The sequence below is a fragment of the Lolium perenne genome, chromosome 7 (assembly GCF_019359855.2).
Source record: "Lolium perenne isolate Kyuss_39 chromosome 7, Kyuss_2.0, whole genome shotgun sequence".
NCBI classification, from domain to species: Eukaryota; Viridiplantae; Streptophyta; class Magnoliopsida; order Poales; family Poaceae; genus Lolium; species Lolium perenne.
In genome coordinates, this window is record NC_067250.2 from 87136645 (window position 1) to 87154795 (window position 18151).

The 18151-nt window shown below is 41.9% G+C and overlaps 1 protein-coding gene across 4 annotated transcripts; it reads right to left on the reverse strand.

Annotated features, from left to right (window-relative positions):
- Positions 1–1270: 1270 nt before the first annotated feature.
- Positions 1271–6277, reverse strand: LOC127316758 (ranBP2-type zinc finger protein At1g67325). Of its 4 annotated transcripts, none has more exons than XM_051347227.2 (10): positions 6015–6277; positions 5848–5893; positions 5643–5755; positions 5254–5524; positions 4763–4833; positions 4578–4629; positions 4392–4501; positions 3636–3666; positions 3291–3442; positions 1271–1776 (listed from the first exon to the last, which is right to left on the reverse strand). In XM_051347227.2, the coding sequence occupies exons 1-10, from the start codon at positions 6255–6257 to the stop codon at positions 1594–1596; spliced, it is 1272 nt and encodes a 423-aa protein (XP_051203187.1). In that variant the 5' UTR covers positions 6258–6277; the 3' UTR covers positions 1271–1593. The 4 variants fall into 4 exon arrangements, with proteins under 4 accessions (XP_051203187.1, XP_051203186.1, XP_051203188.1 ...); XM_051347226.2 differs by having other exon boundaries at positions 4751–4833; XM_051347228.2 differs by having other exon boundaries at positions 1634–1896; positions 4751–4833.
- Positions 6278–18151: the final 11874 nt, after the last annotated feature.

Sequence of the window (18151 nt, forward strand, 5' to 3'; positions counted from 1 at the left end):
AAAGTGGCGCGCGGCCTGTCTCGCGAGAAACTAGCGGCGAGTTCAACGATGAGATTGGCGATCGCCCCGATCGGAGAGGGGGGATTTGTGGGATTTGTTGACATACCCAACCATGTTTCCAATCGGGAGAGAGATCCTAACTTGCCTAATGTTTCTTTCCATTCAACTCAGTTATCTGGAGGCAAATATATCTAATACCAACAAAAATTGCCTCAATTGACCTTGCGTTAATCTCCGTGCTAAAACACTATACGACTTATATAGAGGAATGGAGGGAGTATAAAAGTTTCACGGAGCAGAGAAGTACTTAGTTTAAAAAAGATTGACCATAAATTTAGCTTAGTTTCTCTAATATATATTACTTGACGTTAATATAGATGTAGCTAGATTAGTTGTAGATACATCCATTTTGCCATTAAGTAATATGAATCGAAGAGAATAATTAAATATGAATTGTATGCCATGAAATAATATTTTCTCCATATCAGTTTATTAGAATACGCAGTATTCTAAGGAAAAATATTATTTTAATCAATAAAATATAAGACATATATTAACAAAAAATATATTCTTTGTTAGAAGATTAGAAAAGTGGATGTAGGATCCAGCCACCTAGATTTAAATCCTCAAAGGCGCAGATTTATGTTTTCATTTTTTGAAGTTACTGTTGGGATCTACCTATCGTATTTCTTTCAAAAAAAATCTTTTAAATATGAATCTAATGTCATACTTTTTTGTGTCATATATCACATTTTTAGATCTTTTTTTAGATCAAACAAATGATTAAAGTATTTTCTTGAAGTGTGTAATTGGTAATACTTTTGTACACCCACGCATGGGTGTGGGTGGGTGTACAAAATCCACTCTCAGTGTGTAATACATTAATATACTGGTATAAAGGGAGTAAGTACTTCTTCTTAAAGTACACATAACCCAAAATAAAAGGAATGTACTGGTACATTTCACCTCTCAACAGCTTTATACATTTCAACGTTGTTAGTTTCTTCGGTAATGCCAGAACAGCTTTATACATTTCAGCGTTGTTGTAGCCTTTGCGTTAAGATTTTTGTTTCTTCGGTAATGCCATAACTATTTATGGTAAAAATTATGTGTACGAATATTGCAAACAAACAAATCTATTCATTCGATGTGTCCTAATTGAATGTTGTATGTACGTCTTCATACTGTGCTCACTGTTATATAAGCTCTTAATTCCAACAAGTTGGCAAATGGACATTGCAGACCTGAGCAGGCCACACAACAAACGAGGGAAAGAACCAAGCAGCGTTGTAACATGTGTTGACGATAGAATATAACCAAGATCGATTTTACATCAGATTTACACGAAAGTACCACTTAATTGATAAAGAAACAAAACAATCCTACTACGAACGATGAATGAGAACAGAAGTAAATATACTCTGACAAATCACGATGGGGCTAAACCACAATCTGATGTCTTCCAACTAGGACCCTACCAATATCATTGCAAGCAATTACCATCCGTTGCAAGCTAGAGTATGTCTATTCCTCACTCTGCCCCTATATGTCCACATATTTCTCACTGTTTGAGCAAAATGAAATGGTTGCTCATCAGCTCATAAAACTGCCACGCAACTCACTCAGAGCTGCCATTCGCAGGGCATATGAACTTGTCGGTAGCGGTAGTCCATCGGCGTGGCGAGGAAGATCCTTCTTGGTTAGAACACTGCTGTCTTCAAAGTCATGTGAAAGTTGCAGCTTTGACAAAAGCATCGCAATATTACATGACAAAAACTAATTTCAATGGCACCCAGTCAGTCAAGCAGCAGCAACTGAACCAAGCACGCAAGCTCATGAGTCTACCACTCCACAATGCGATGATGCACATACTCACTCTTCCGTCATGGATCCTCTCTTTGAACCAAACACATCAGAACGGTAAAAAACTTGTATGAGCTACTCTTCAGAAAACATAGTAAAATATGCAAATAACAGGATATTGGGGAACTCTAGGGAGTCTCTTAGATTTACACTATGTTCCAAAGGCAGGCGGCAATGGATAAAATTTAACTTTTATATCAGGCTATATGGCAGATCGTGTGTATCAATCATTATGAACTGTCAACAAGTAGGCAGGCAGTTTGGATAAAGTTTTAACTAGAAATATGGCAGAATGTGCGTATCAATTAATGATGAACTGTCAACAAGTACTTGGACAAATCAGGTTATCAGTTGAGTCTACAGTGATAGCAGTTTTTCCTCATACGAAAGAATGTACCAACAGAATGATGGAAATCATGGTAACAGACCATGTTACCAATTAAACTGGTTCTGCCTACAAAATGTTTAGCTAAGTCTGCTTGTCAATACAACATAAGGGAAGGTTGACATTTCACACAGATAACCGGGAGATGTAGAGGAAGTAGATATGTCCAGTCTGATAGGTCGTATTTGTGATTTGGAAAGATAAAAAAAATTGATGCAAGACTGACAGACAAGTAACAATGTGTGGTCCTTTGCTATCCCCATAACTGAGCCTCTTCTCAAACCTAAATATTTTTTTAAACTGTTCCCTGAGACTGCTAAGTATGCAGACTAACTTGGAAGAGAAGATGTCATGTTGAAAGAATCTACCAAGCAAACATCTCTTAGACGTTTCCTTGATGAACAAGACTCATTATCAAGCCAACAGACACGAACAGCACCAATAAAATGCCCAGCTATCCATGACTTCAAATTGAAGACCGCAAACATGACTAGACAGAACCAACTGAGACAAAATCATACAGAGTCTAGGTAATACTTCATAGGAGATGAAAGACATCTAAGACACGTACATAACTGTAATCCATTATAACAAATAGCCATTTCCCCTGAGTACAGTATACACAACAAGCAACCAAATTTCAGGAGGATATTAACAGATGGATGATCTTGATCAAAATCTGTAGTGATACGAAAAGCCATGACTCCAGTTGCCAACTTCAAAACGTTTACCATTAGGTAGCTGACTCAACTATGGCCCCGAGGGGAAGAAACTTGAAACGACAGCAGTGACTACTGACACAGATGGACCCCAGACATTCAGACTGAAACTTGACGACGACGCTGAACCATCTTGACCCTCATAACTGTTCTAGGACTCACTGTAACAGTAAGGACACGATATATAAGCCATGCAAAAAGAAACATGGAAAAGCAAATAATAAAAGCAACTATTGAATAGAAAACTTAAGGCACACAGCTAACAGTTTTCTATAAGGCATGGTAAATATTAACGACCATAATATATGGTCTGAATCACATACCTGATTGTCCTGATCTGTAGCCAAATCATCAGGGCTGTTTGCCTGCAATGGCTTTTCTTCCCCACAAGTTGGGCGGTTGCATTTCGTCCGGAAAGGATAGTTTATGTTATTGCACTTATCACACTTCCAACTACCCTCTGGCGTCTTCGGTTCTGTCACGTCAAAAGTTAAATGTATAGCTCAATAGAGTTTCATTTCAAAAAAAATTGTATCTAATAAACTTGGCGCAAAGCTTAGGTGCATAACATGATAAGAGTTTTCCCAAATTTCATGCAAAAGAAACGTAAATATATGTAATTTCAAGGTGTACACTCGTATGTATAATGTTAAACACTGAAAACTTACTTGAACCTCGTGAACCGTCAGGTTTGGGTCCCTGCATAAAGAGTTGATATGAGGTCATCAGTACAGTAATCATAGTGTGTAACTCTATATACAATGGTAAAGAAGCTAAAGGAAGATAAATTGTCAAACAAGTAAACCAAATATATCAACAGTCTACCCACTAATAGCTTCAAAATAATTTATCACATTTTCTACATAAGCATTATTGCACTTCTACATAAGCATTATTGCGCAATCTAAGGATGCAACTGCACGACACTCACTTGGCACCTATGGTCAAGTAGAAGAACAACTGTTCTCGATTTGGTTCAAGACAGCAGGTTAAGCTGTACTGTAGTGCATAGGGATTTCAGGCTTACAGAACCACAAGAAGTCAATAAATATTTTTTATGGCAAAAAGAAAAATTCCCAGAAAGTGCTGCGGTCCTGATGCACAAGAAATGTCCAAGTATAAGCATAGAATGATCAACAGACACATACCACATATGCTATTTGGTGGAATCACATAGCATACTGTCTCACTTAACAGTTTAAAACAGTTTTAGGACACCGCATATACATTCAGAAAGAATGACTAAGCTTACGGGCTGCAGCAGCAATGCCAACTTCCAGCATGTTCTTTCCAATAACACAACTACCGATTATCAGTATCTGTGAATAGACTGAACTTTGAAAGAAACATATATATTCCATGGCGACATGGCCCTCCTTAGTAATTTAATATATGAACTGAAAAATGATTTGAAGGAACTGAACCTGGTTATCAGGTCTTGGAGTGTTGCATTTCCTCATGTTACAGACTGCCCGAAAGGCGAAGTTGACGTTGTTGCAATTAGGGCACTTCCAATCATTATCACGCCCAGCTCCTAAAAAAAATATTTCAAGGATCAATGAAATGCCAACAAAATCGATGCAACAGAGAAAAGGAAACACACTTTATACCTGCAGATTTCTTCTGTGAGCCTTCCTCAGAATAGGAACCAGCCCTTGTGACCTACAGTAAATAAATAAACAATGATATCAGAGAATTTAATCCTCCCCAAGATCTCACACAACATAAATATAGAGAGCATAGAGACATGGCCAATTGAGGTGTAACTCTTGCTAACACGTACAGGAGTGATTACCATTGCACCAGGACCACCAGGTGAGCCCAAGCCATATCTGTCAATGGGCATGCTGATGCTGTACATTCCACCTATTTAGGGGACATGGAAATTGGAAAGGATCATGAGAAACAGCGTCACGGCATTCAGGTTTAGATTTAAAAACACCTTCTATTTCACAAGCATCAGAAACAAGAACTGCTAATTTCCAACATCAATCAAAGCACACAGCGAGAAACCAAAAAGTAATTTATCCATTAAAGCTCCATTTGCAGAGTGGAACAGTAAATAGCTTGTGTAGAAATATATTGAGATGCTAGCATTCCTGGCAAGGAAGTTGTGATAAATAAAGGATGTGCACGGCAAGAATTGCATTTAGCTTGACATATCAGAATCTGCTTATTACATTTTACAAGCTAATGTGTTGTAACACAGTATAGTATTATCGCAAAAAAAAAAAGTAACACAGTATAGTAGCTACCAAAAGATAGCAGGCACATCAGTCATCTTACCTCCACCAATCATAGGACCAGCAGAATACTGAGGTGGCCCAGTCATATGCACGGGCGGCCCGTAGGGGCTCCCCATCGGGAGCCGAGCGCCGTAGCCGTATTGATACCCAGAACCCGGGGAGAGCTGAGGAATGCCGTAGCGCGGCATGGCGTGCCCGTTATAGAGGGAGGGGGCGTACTGGGGCGGCGCGGCGCCGAGGTACATGGACGGCGGCGTCCCTGGGGCCATGTACCGCGCGGGCACCGAGTAGTGGGGCGGTGTCTGCATAGCCTTCAAGGGGAGAAGCAACAGGACCGCTAGGTCAATGCAAACGCCCAGCAAGTAATACACATGACAGGTACAGAGACAGTCAAGAGAGCAGCAAGAAACAATAAGGAGTTGAGAGTACCGTGTACTCGGCGGGCCTGGGTTGGTCGCAATTGCGCATGTTGCAGGTGGTGCGGAACGCGAAGTTGATGTTCCGGCAGCTCGGGCAGACCCAGTCGTCCTCGCGGCGGCTACCTGTGCCAGAAACAAGCAAATCATGTGAGATGCCAGGTTACGGGGTGCGGGTAGGAACATGTGAAGGGGAACGAGGGGAGGGAGCAACGAACCGTCGGTGCGCGCGCGCTTCCCGGCGGACTGGCTGCGGTTATCCATCTACAAACGCAGGGAAGGGGATGTGATGAGCAGAGCGAACAATTTCATGCCGTGCCATGCCCGCGACGGGTGGAGCGATTGGAGGGTCCCAATTCGATCTGGGAAGACGAAGTGGGCGTACCTGAGAAGACATTGCTGGCGGTGAAGCGGGGACAGGAAGCGGCGAGCGGGGAGGAGCGGAGACGGCGGCGAGACGGGCGGGCGGAGGATGAGGAGGAGGAGGGGAATCCGGCGGCGATAGAGGGGGGCGCCGGTCTAGGGTTTTGCGGTTGGTTCCCCTTTCCTTCGTATACGCTGGTTTGGACTTTGGTGGCTCTGCCCTCCGCGTCGTCGGCCGCTGTATAATGTACCGGATCGCTGGCATGGGCCCTTCTGCCTCACGTGGCAAATATTCCGGCCCAATCACTTCTCACGGTCAAGAAAGGAAAACTATAATGGTACGCGTGGTACCTCAATCAGATTGCCGAGCCGAATAGGATGCCGTACTTAACTCCTCCACATCCCGTCATCAGAATCAAACCCTAATTACCAACCATCTTCCGTAGAGAGTAGACTAGACAAGCGGACGAGGGGGGTGGCGGCGGCGGCTTACACAGGGAAGAGGAAGAGGCCGAAGGAGCTGACATTGCCGACGACGTTGCGGGCCGCGGCCGGGGAAATCATTTTGCTCGCCGAGAGCGGGTGGGGAACACACGAATTGGGAATTGGGATTGGTTTGGATTGGAGGGTGCACGCGACGAAAGGGGGGGGGGGGAGAGAGCCAAAGCAATTGAGATTTGGGAGTCGGTTGAGGTCGAGGGATTAGCTTATATAGATAGACGCGGCGGGGACGCGGTGTTTATCCGGTCTCGTGTTCGTCTCAAATTTCTCCCAGTTAAAAAAATAACTCCTATAAAATTTTCATAGTACCTACAAACCTAGCATTATTTTCGGCATTAAAGGAACCATCGACATTAAGTTTTACCTGTCGAGGATTTGGTCTATTCCATTTAGCCACTACAGAATATGATGAATCTGTTGTGATCGCAAGGATTGACATCAAACACTTGAACATCGGTGGTACATTCTCATCATGAGTTCGACGTCGCCAGATCCACCGCAAGTACCAGCATGCTACAGAAATAGCTCCCTTTAGAGTAATATCCTACAAGCCTGGCATCACATTGCTTTCCTGTCGTAGAAGGTGTTCTAGAACTGCACCGTAAGAAAGGTCAATAGGTAGAGCCTTCCTATATCATTGTTGCAAGGCCCAAAGATCAGCACAATTCTTGTGCTGGTGGACATTGAAACAATAAATGGCCGATATGTTGAGACCTTGAGTGCATATGGGGCATTGACTACTCAAGACTATATAAGACTATATGACGGTTCACCAAGATGGATTTTAGAGGTATTATTCCATATAGGGAACACCAAGCGAATATTTTAACCTTGCTTAGAATATTAGGTGCCATAAACTCTTCCACACCGGATTATTAATATAATCTCATGGGAGAGATAATTGACAGCATGTCGGTCTAAACTTGTGCATCTACCCTTGTTCTTCCGAACGTTTCATCAACATCAACAACCGAGGTGATTGCTATGCGAGAGCGGCTCTCCCTTGATGTTCGTGTGGGTTGCAACAATATAGTGGCAGAATCTGATTCTATGGAAACTATTGAAGGATGCACAGGTGTGACTAGATGGTGGAATGAATCATCGACAACTTATGCAGATTGTGTGGATTTGGCAACTCTGGTTGGCACGGTCTCTTTTAAACATTGTTCGAGAAAAGCAAATGAAGTAGCCCATGAACTAGCTAAAGTTTTTTTTTGATAATAATTCTTGTAATTGGGTCGATGAACCTCCTAGTTTTATTCTAGCTAAACTCTTGAAGGATGTAACTATTATTGCCAATTAATAAAATCCCGCAGTAGAGTCTTGTTGCTTCCCTAAAAAAACACTCCTATATCTCAATTTCTGCAGCACAGACGCAAAAAAGGTTGTGAGACCTAGACTTTCCAACAATTGTGATATATATATCTCCCACAACTACACCATATTTTTTGTACTTGTGCAATATCCTTGCAACCTCTTCCCTTCGAATTTTAAATACACCCAACACAGCAACAAATAACCCAAATTGAATACCAACGATAAACATAATCGTTGCGAGGACCAACATATTTAGAATACACATCCCCTTGTGTGCCCTTACATAGCACAAAGGATGGGTTATGTTCTGCTACATTAGTGTACAATGACGTGGGCTAACTACGAGTAAACGGAACTCGAACGTACGGTGGTGCATATGTAGTCAGGGGAGGGGGTAGAGCTTGTTGAAGAGGAGATGTTCCCGCCATGGATCCCTTCTAGTTCGAGTTGGTTGTTGCAGCCGCTTCTCCTCGAAAGGATCGTATGGGCACCTAGAGGGGGGTGAATAGGTGCTAACAAAATTTTAATTATTTTCCAATTTAGACTTGACATAAAAGGTAAATTCTCTAGATATGCAACTAGGTGAATTTACCTATATGACAAGGTGCAAGCAAACTACACAGGATACAAGTAGTAAATTACGGTAAAGGATAGAAGTAACCAAGGTGAAGCACGCGGAGACACAAGGGTATGATTCTCGTAGATCCTTTCTTTTTAAGGAGAAGTACATCTATGTTGGAGGGGTTTGGTGCCACGAAGACTAACCAACGCCACAAAGGTCTGACCCTATTCTCCGGTGAGCAAACCATAAAGGTTAGCTCACGCTCCACTAAGCGGTAGCCTTCAAGGTGGCAACTGACACCTTTACACAAAGGTTGGGGCATGCATCCGCATTTCAATCGGAGGATCCCAACAACCGACCATAGAGCTTTTACAACACAAATCAAGCATCGAGGGTGACTTCTCACAAAGCTAGGGTTTCACAACTTGATTCTTCTTGAAACAGGTGGGATAGTCAAATCCCTTTGGTGGAAGTATAGATCTAGGGTTCCTACCTTGATTCCTAAGAGGGCAACAAGATTCAGTGGTTAGGAAGGGAAATCTAGAGTTTTGAGCTTTGGAACAATGGAGGAGAGAGAGTAGAAACCGCAACCTTCATTTGGAGAAGGGTGCTATTTATACCTCCTCAAGATTTACAGTTGTTGGACCGGAGTCTCCGGTGTGTGAAATTTTTTAGACACTTAGGCTGGAGTCTCTGGCCTGGCAGGACTGGAGTCTCTCACCCTAGAAAGTCAGGAAATATCCCACACCGGAGTCTCCGGCCAAACAATCTGGCCTGCCCAAAAACTCTTCATGCCCCTATACTAAGAGAAAGGCACACGACACGCTCGCTCAAAAACAAAGGACCAGAATCTTTCACTAGAGGCTCCGACCTTGAGGGCCGGAGTCTCCGATCTGGGCACACCGGAGTCTCTGGACATGAGCTCCACAATAGCAACAATTCCTGAGAGACTCTACAAATTATTTCGAGCACCCCTAGAAGAACAATAATTAAGCACCAAGAGACACACAACCTAAAATCTACGGGTCCATCTCTGTCTTTTCACTTTTGAGGGGCCGATCACCGTGATATGCTTAACATAAACTCCAAACACGTGAGCACACAGTTAGAATATCATTGTGTTGTTAACAAACACACAAAACACCGTTATGTGAGAAATGCTCTTTCAATCTCCCTATTGTTGGTGTTTGATGACGACACAAGGATTTGCAAATATATTATGATATAGCAACTAGGTAAATAAAATAGAGACAGGCTCCCCTAGATGTGTGCACACTTAAATTTTCATTTGAATACACGTACACAACAACTAGGATCAATACCCCCCCCCTCAGTTTTATTCACCAGCGCTATGTGCAAGATAAACAAGATAAGCAATAGCATATACAGCTTGCACAAAAACGAGACATAGAAATAAAAGAGTAAAGACTAGCATGATATAGGTATCATACCACACATATGAATAACTAAGTCTTTACCACATAGATAGCTATTATGTCTCATAGCACACCATATCGAACGAAGTTCAACATAAAGGAAATAAATCCAAAAAAAATCAACGCTAAGATTAGATAAAGGGCACAAGCATAAGAAGCAAACGTAGTCAACGAAGCTTGTGCCCAACCTAAGCAAATCCAGCGACAATCCTAAATAGAATTACTTCTCCCCCTTTGGCATCGAGATACCAAAAGGGGAAAAGAGCGCTGTTACGCAACCCGTAGGAGCTCAGTCGGAGTCAGACTCCTTGTCCTCATCATCTTCCATGGGTTGCTTGTGAGTGTTCCTTGAGGTGGATGGTCCGAAAGTGATCTCCTCAAGGTCCTTCCAATTGACAAGGCCATCTTGGTTCCATGCATTGAAAGACAAAGTGCCCTCTAACTCAATGGTACGCTCTTGGGAAGGAGGTGGGCGCTCTACTAGAGGGAGAAGCTGGACAACTTGGCGCATAAGGACATGTTGATTCTCATCAATGTGGTGATGTACTTGTAGGATTCATACTGGGTCATGCGAATGTCGATGTCCTCTGATTACGTTGGAGGGGTGTGGTCGCACAAAGGACAACCAACGCCAGAAAAGGCCTCACCCTATTCTCCGGTGAGCAAATCACAAAGGTCCGCTCACGCTCTACTAAGTGGTAGCCTTCAGGGTGGAAACCGACACTTTTACACAAAGGTTGGGGTACACCTCCACAACTTAATCGAAGGCTCCCAACAACCGACCACGAAGCTTTTACAACCCAAAGCAAGCTTCGAGGGCGACTTCTCACAAAGCTAGGGTTTCACAACTTGATTCTTCTTGAAATCGGTGGGAGAGTCAAATCCCTTTGGTGGAACTGTAGATCTAGGGTTTCTCCCTTGATTCCCAAGAGGTCAACAAGATTGAGTGGCTAGGGAGAGTGATCTATGAGTTTTGTGCTTTGAAATAATGCTTCATTTGGAGAAGAAGGGTGTGATATTTATACCTCCTCAAGATTTAGAGCCGTTGGTGGTTCACTTGGACCGGAGTCTCCAGTGCGTGAACACTAGAGTCTCTCGTGTGTGAAATTTTTGAGCTACTTAGGTCGGAGTCTCCTGCCGTAGAAAGCCAAGAAATATCCCACACCGGAGTCTCGAGCCAAAGAATCTGGCCTACCTAAAAAGTCTCCGAACCCATATACGGAGAGCAAGGCACACATCGCGCTCGCTCAAAAATGGGGGACCATAATCTTTCACCGGAGTATCCGGGAAGGATCTCCACAATAGCAACAATTCTCGAGACACCCTCCAAAATTATTCTGAACACCCCTACAAGAAAACTAAGCACCAACAGAGACACAACCAAAAATCATCGGGCGTCGTCTTTGTCTTTTCACTTTTGAGGGGTCGATCACCATGACATGCTTAACATATTAAACTCTAAACACATCATCACATGGTTAGAATATCAGTGATTTGTTAACAAATACACAAAATACCGTTGTGGGAGAAATGCTCTTCATCCTCGACCGGCCTATGTGCGCCGATCAACTTAATGAAGTAGGCGGTCCTTAGGTACTTCTCGTGCCAAGACGGTATTCTGTTTGATGTCGCCCCTCAGATCTGGTCGGGCACAAGTTTTGAAAGTCTCCACCGGTGATCTCAATTGAGCTCGTGATGCTTGTACATTGCTAGATAAGACGAGATTAGGTCGTGTGCATCCATATTTCTCGTCATGCGGCTTTAGAAGGGAGTGACACAAAGCTTCGCTAGTTGTTGCCATCATGGGACATGTCAGTTTTCGATCACTACAAGAAGAAACCCTCTACAACAACACATACTTGGCAACCCTCTAAACTTTCGTTGCAAAATTTTATCATAGATACGCATCTATGTGTTGTAGTCCATATCATTGTACGTCATACAGATTGTAACTCATAGAAGAAAAAACTAAGGGCCTTGCCCACTAAGTAACTCCCATAAGTTCTCTAACCCCACATGCCGTGAACGACCTCACCCTGAGTACTAAATATTGATTTATTTGGCATGCAATGCATTTTCATTCTATGATTTATTTTTGATGTGCTATGTCTTAGATGAACTATGTTCTCTCTCGACGAAAAAAAATCTATCACCTTTAAGAGCGATCAAATAATCTAGTAACAACGAATTTGTCAATCCAAATATAATTTTTAGATAATTAGAATTTTCAATCCACATCGGATGCCTCAGCCAATTGCTACGTCGCAAATGTATCTATAATTTTTTATGTTCGTGCTTGTTTTACACCAATTAGTATATGTTTTACTTACACTTCATTGCACTTTTATACATTTTCCGGCACTAACCTATTAACAAGATGCCACAGTGTCAGTTCCCTGTTTTCTGCTGTTTTATATTTCAGGAAAGTTGTACATGAAATATTCTTGGAATTGGACGAAACAAAAGTTGAAGTCAATCCGTAATGAAGACAGACTCCAGAGGGAGGGACGGAGAGGAGGCGCAGGGCGGCCAGACCATGCCTTGGCGCGGCCTGGCTTGGGCCCGCGCCAAGGGGTGGTGTGGGCCCCCTGGCCTCCACCGACCTCGCCCTTCTGCCTATTTATTCACGATCCTTGGAAAAACCTAAACACACGAGCCTCCATCCACGAAAAGTTTCGTCGCGGTCGCCATCGCATACCCTAGCTCGGGAGGGTTCTGAAGCTCTTCCCGGCATCCTGCCGGAGGGGTAGATCATCGCCGGAGGCCTCTACATCGTCATACCCACCTTCGAAGTGATGCGTGAGTAGTTCATCACTGGACTATGAGTCCATAGCAGTTGCTAGATGGTTGTCTTCTCTAATTTGTGCCTCATGTTTATATTTTGTGAGCTGCCCTACATGATCAAGGTCATCCTTATGTAATGCTACATGTTGTGTGATGACGCGTGAAGCACACGTCCGTTGGGAACCCCAAGAGAAAGGTGTGATGCGTACAGCAGCAAGTTTTCCCTCAGTAAGAAACCAAGGTTATCGAACCAGTAGTAGATGAAGGTCACGTGAAGGTTGTTGGTGAAGGAGTGTAGTGCGGCGCAACACCAGGGATTCCGGCGCCAACGTGGAACCTGCACAACACAATGAAAATATTTTGCCCCAACTTAACAGTGAGGTTGTCAATCTCACCGGCTTGCTGTAAATAAAGGATTAAACGTATGGTGTGGAGAATGATGTTTGTTTGCCAAGAACAACAAAGAACAATGATTGCAGTAGGTTGTATTTCAGATGTAAAAGAATGGACCGGGCTCCACAGTTCACTAGTGGTGTCTCTCCAATAAGATAAATAGCATGTTGGGTGAACAAATTACAGTTGGGCAATTGACAAATAGAGAGGGCATAACAATGCACATACATATCATGATGACTACTATGAGATTTACTTAGGGCATTACGACAAAGAACATAGACCGCTATCCAGCATGCATCTATGCCTAAAAAGTCCACCTTCGGGTTAGCATCCGCACCCCTTCCAGTATTAAGTTGCAAACAACCGACAATTGCATTAAGTACTGTGCGTAATGTAAACAATATAAATATCATTAGACAAAGCATTGATGTTTTACCCCTAGTGGCAACAACACATCCACAACCTTAGAACTTTCTGTCACTGTCCCAGATTCAATGGAGGCATGAACCCACTATCGAGCATAAATACTCCCTCTTGGAGTCACAAGTATCAACTTGGCCAGAGCCTCTACTAGGAACGGAGAGCATGCAAGATCATAAACAACACATATATGATAGATCGATAATCAACTTGACATAGTATTCCATATTCATCGGATCCCAACAAACACAACATGTAGCATTACAAATAGATGATCTTGATCATGATAGGCAGCTCACAAGATCTAAACATGATAGCACAAGAGGAGAAGACAACCATCTAGCTACTGCTATAGACCCATAGTCCAAGGATGAACTACTCACGCATCAGTCCGGAGGCGGGCATGGTGATGTAGAGCCCTCCGGTGATGATTCCCCTCTCCGGCAGGGTGCCGAAGGCGATCTTCAGAAACCCCCGAGGTAGGGTTGACGGCGGCGGCGTCTCTGGAACTTTTCTCATATCGTGGCTCTCGATACTAGGGTTTTCGCGACGGAAGGAATAAATAGGCGAAGGGGCAGAGTCGGGGGGCGCCCGAGGGGCCCACCCCATAGACCGGCCCGGCCAGGGGCCCCACCGCGCCGTCTTGTGGGGTGGCCGTCTCGTGGCCCCTCTTCGTCTCCTCTTCGGTGTTCTGGAAGGCTCCGTGGAAAATAAGACCGTGGGCTTTTGTTTCGTCCAATTCCGAGAATATTTCCTGTGTAGGATTTCTGAAACCAAAAACAGCAGAAAACAGGAACTGGCGCTTCGGCATCTTGTTAATAGGTTAGTACCGGAAAATGCATCAAAATGATGTAAAGTGTATATAAAACATGTGAGTATTGTCATAAAACTAGCATGGAACATAAGAAATTATAGATACGTTTGAGACGTATCAAGCATCCCCAAGCTTAGTTCCTACTCGCCCTTGAGTAGGTAAACGATAACAATGATAATTTCTGAAGTGACATGCTACTATCATAATCTTGATCAATACTATTGTAAAGCATATGAGATGAATGAAGTGATTCGAAGCAATGGTCTATAGTTTGTTAACAAATAGGTAATGACTAAACAACTGAATCATATAGCAAAGACTTTTCATGAATAGTACTTTCAAGACAAGCATCAACAAGTCTTGCATAAGAGTTAACTCATAAAGCAATAGATTCTTAATAGAAGGTTTTGAAGCAACACAAAGGTTGATTTAAGTTTCAGCAATTTCTTTCAACTTGTAACATGTATATCTCATGGATAGTTGTCAACACAAAGTAATATAACAAGTGCAATAAGTAAACATGTAAGAATCAGTGCACATAGTTGACACAAGTGTTTGCTTCTAAGATAGAAAGAAGTAGGTAAACTGACTCAACATAAAGTAAAACAAAGGCCCTTCACAGAGGGAAGCAGGGATTACTCATGTGCTAGAGCCTTTTATTTTGAAAACATGGAAACAATTTTGTCAACGGTAGTAATAATTCATATGTGTTATGCATAAAACCTCCTATAAGTTGCAAGCCTCATGCATCGAATACCAATAGTGCCCGCTCCTTGTCCTAATTAGCTCGGACTTCCATGGATTATCATTGCATTACATATGTTTCAACCAAGTGTCACAAAGGGGTACCTCTATGCCACCTGTACAAAGGTCCAAGGGGATAGATCGCATTTGATTTCTCAATTTTGATAGATCTCAACTTGAGGACATCCATACCGGGACAACATAGAAAACAGATAATGGACTCCTCTTTTATGCTTTAAGCATTCAACAACAGATAATATTCTCATAAGAGATTTGAGGATTAATGTCCAAGCTGAAACTTCCACCATGATACATGGCTTTGGTTGACGGCCGAATGTTCTTCTCTAACAATATGCATACTCAAACCATTTAATCATGAGAAATCTCCCTTACTTCAGACAAGACGAACATGCATAGCAACTCACATGATATTCAACAAAGGTGTGACAGGTTGATGGCGTCCCCAGAAACATGGTTACCGCTCAACAAGCAACTTATAAGAACTAAGATACATAAGCGACATATTCATTACCACAATAGTTTTTAGGCTACTTTCCCATGAGCTATGTATTGCAAAGACAAGGAATGAAATTTTTAAAGGTAGCACGCAAGCATTTTACTTTGGAATGGCAGAGAAATACCACATAGTAGGTAGTTATGGTGGACACAAATGGCATAAGTTTTGGCTCAAGATTTTGGATGCACGAGAAGCATTCCCTCTCAGTACAAGGCTTTGGCTAGCAAGGTTGTTTGAAGCAAACACAAGTATGAACCAGACTGACAAAACTTACATAAGAACATATTGCAAGCATTATAAGACTCTACACTGTCTTCCTTGTTGCTCAAACACTTTACCAGAAAATATCTAGACTTTAGAGAGACCAATCATGCAAACCAAATTTCAACAAGGTCTACAGTAGTTCTCCACTAATAGATTTAAACTACATGATGCAAAAGCTTAAACATGATCTACTTGAGAGCTCAAAACAATTGCCAAGTATCAAATTATTCAAGACAATATACCAATTACCACATGAAGCATTTTCTGTTTCCAACCAAATAGCAATAAATGAAGCGACTTTCAACTTTCGCCATGAACATTAAAAGTAAAGCTAAGAACACCAGTGTTCAATATGAAAAAGCGGAGCGTGTCTTTCTCCCACACAATGAATGCTAGGATCTGATTTTATTCAAACATAAAAAAAAACAGACGCTCCAAGTAAAGCACATAAGATGTGACGGAATAAAAATATAGTTTCACTAGAGGTGACCTGATAAGTTGTTGATGAAGAAGGGGATGCCTTGGGCATCCCCAAGCTTAGATGCTTGAGTCTTCTTGAAATATGCAGGGATGAACCACGGGGGCATCCCCAAGCTTAGACTTTTCACTCCTCTTGATCATATCATATCATCCTCCTCTCTTGATCCTTGAAAACTTCCTTCACACCAAACTCAAAACAATCTCATTAGAGGGTTAGTGCATAATCAAAAATTCACATGTTCAGCGAGGACACAATCATTCCCAACACTTCTGGACATTACCCAATGCTACTGAAAGTTAATGGAACATAGAAATCCACTCAACACAGTAAAAGAGGCAATGCGAAATAAAAGGCAGAATCTGTCAAAACAGAACAGTCCGTAAAGACGAATTTTTTCGAGGCACTTAACAGGCTCAGATGAAAAAGCTCAAATTGAATGAAAGTTGTGTACATATCTGAGGATCACGCATGAATTTTTTCAGGATTTTACGAGCTTCCTAAAGAGAGATCAACTCAAATTCGTGACAGCTAAAAATCTGTTTCGGCGCAGGAATCCAAATCTAGTATCAACTTTACTATCAAAGATTTTACTTGGCACAACAATGCAATAAAATAAAGATACAAAGGTATTGCTATAGCAGTAACAAGCACCTTGACTCAAATATAAAACAAAAATTGCAGAAATAAAATAATGGATTGTCTCCCATAAGAGCTTTTCTTTAACGTCTTTCAGCTAGGCGCAGAAAGTGCAAATCAAGTATTATCAAGAGAAGAAGCATCAACAAAGGAGTTTGGAGTTTTCTCAACTATGCGTTGTATCTTATCTATGTAAGAAACTCCTCTTTCTTTACTCTTAGGCTTACTATCCTCCTCAAACAAATTTTCAGGAACAATCCAATCAAAATTCTTTTCTAGTGCCTCATGCATTCCTATGAGTTTATAAGGTATTGATATTTTAATCTCCCCCTCACAATTGGCTTTATTAGTATTTTAGCCTATCTTTTTCCATCTTTTCAAGGGTATTTGCAAAATTGGTATAAAAGCCAAGCATCTTATGTTTAATAAAGACTTTCCTAGCTTCTCTAGCTACATCACCAAATTCTCTAAGAAGGGTTTCTAAAACAAAATCTTTCTTTTCTCCTTCTTCCATATCACAGAGTGTAAGAAACATATGTTGCATTATAGGATTAAGATTAACAAATCTAGCTTCCAACATATGCACTAAAGAGGCGGTAGCAATTTCATAATTAGGAGCAAGTTCCACCAAGGATCTATCTTCAAAATCTTCAACCGTACTAACATGAGTGAAAAATTCTTCTATATTATCTCTTCCAATGATAGACCCATGCCCTACCGATATATCTTTCAAAGTAAACTTAGGGAGAAGCATGATGAAATAAACAAAGGTAAACTAATAAATAAATTAAATGCAAGTAACTAATTTTTTGTGTTTTTGATATAAAGAAAGCAAACAAAATAGAAAATAAAATAAAGCAAGACAATAAACAAAGTAAAGAGGTTGGATGTGAGAGACTCCCCTTGCAGCGTGTCTTGATCTCCCCGACAACGGCGCCAGAAAATATGCTTGATGACGCGTGAAGCACACGTCCGTTGGGAACCCCAAGAGGAAGGTGTGATGCGTACAGCAGCAAGTTTTTCCTCAGTAAGAAACCAAGGTTGTCGAACCAGTTTGAGATGAAGGCCACGTGAAGGTTGTTGGTGAAGGAGTGTAGTGCGGCGCAACACCAGGGATTCCGACGCCAACGTGGAACCTGCACAACACAATCAAAATACTTTGCCCCAACTTAACAGTGAGGTTGTCAATCTCACCGGCTTGCTGTAAACAAAGGATTAAACGTATGGTGTGGAGAATGATGTTTGTTTACAAAGAACAACAGAGAACAATGATTGCATTAGGTTATA

Coding starts and splice junctions, on each gene's coding strand:
- LOC127316758 (XM_051347226.2), bottom strand. CDS start 6,257: ATGCCAGCGATCCGGTACATTATACAGCGGCCGACGACGCGGAGGGCA. Junction 4,502..4,577: donor CTCACAGAAGAAATCTGCAG/GTATAAAGTGTG, acceptor TATTTTTTTTAG/GAGCTGGGCGTGATAATGAT. Junction 1,777..3,290: donor CTACAGATCAGGACAATCAG/GTATGTGATTCA, acceptor CATTGAAATTAG/TTTTTGTCATGTAATATTGC.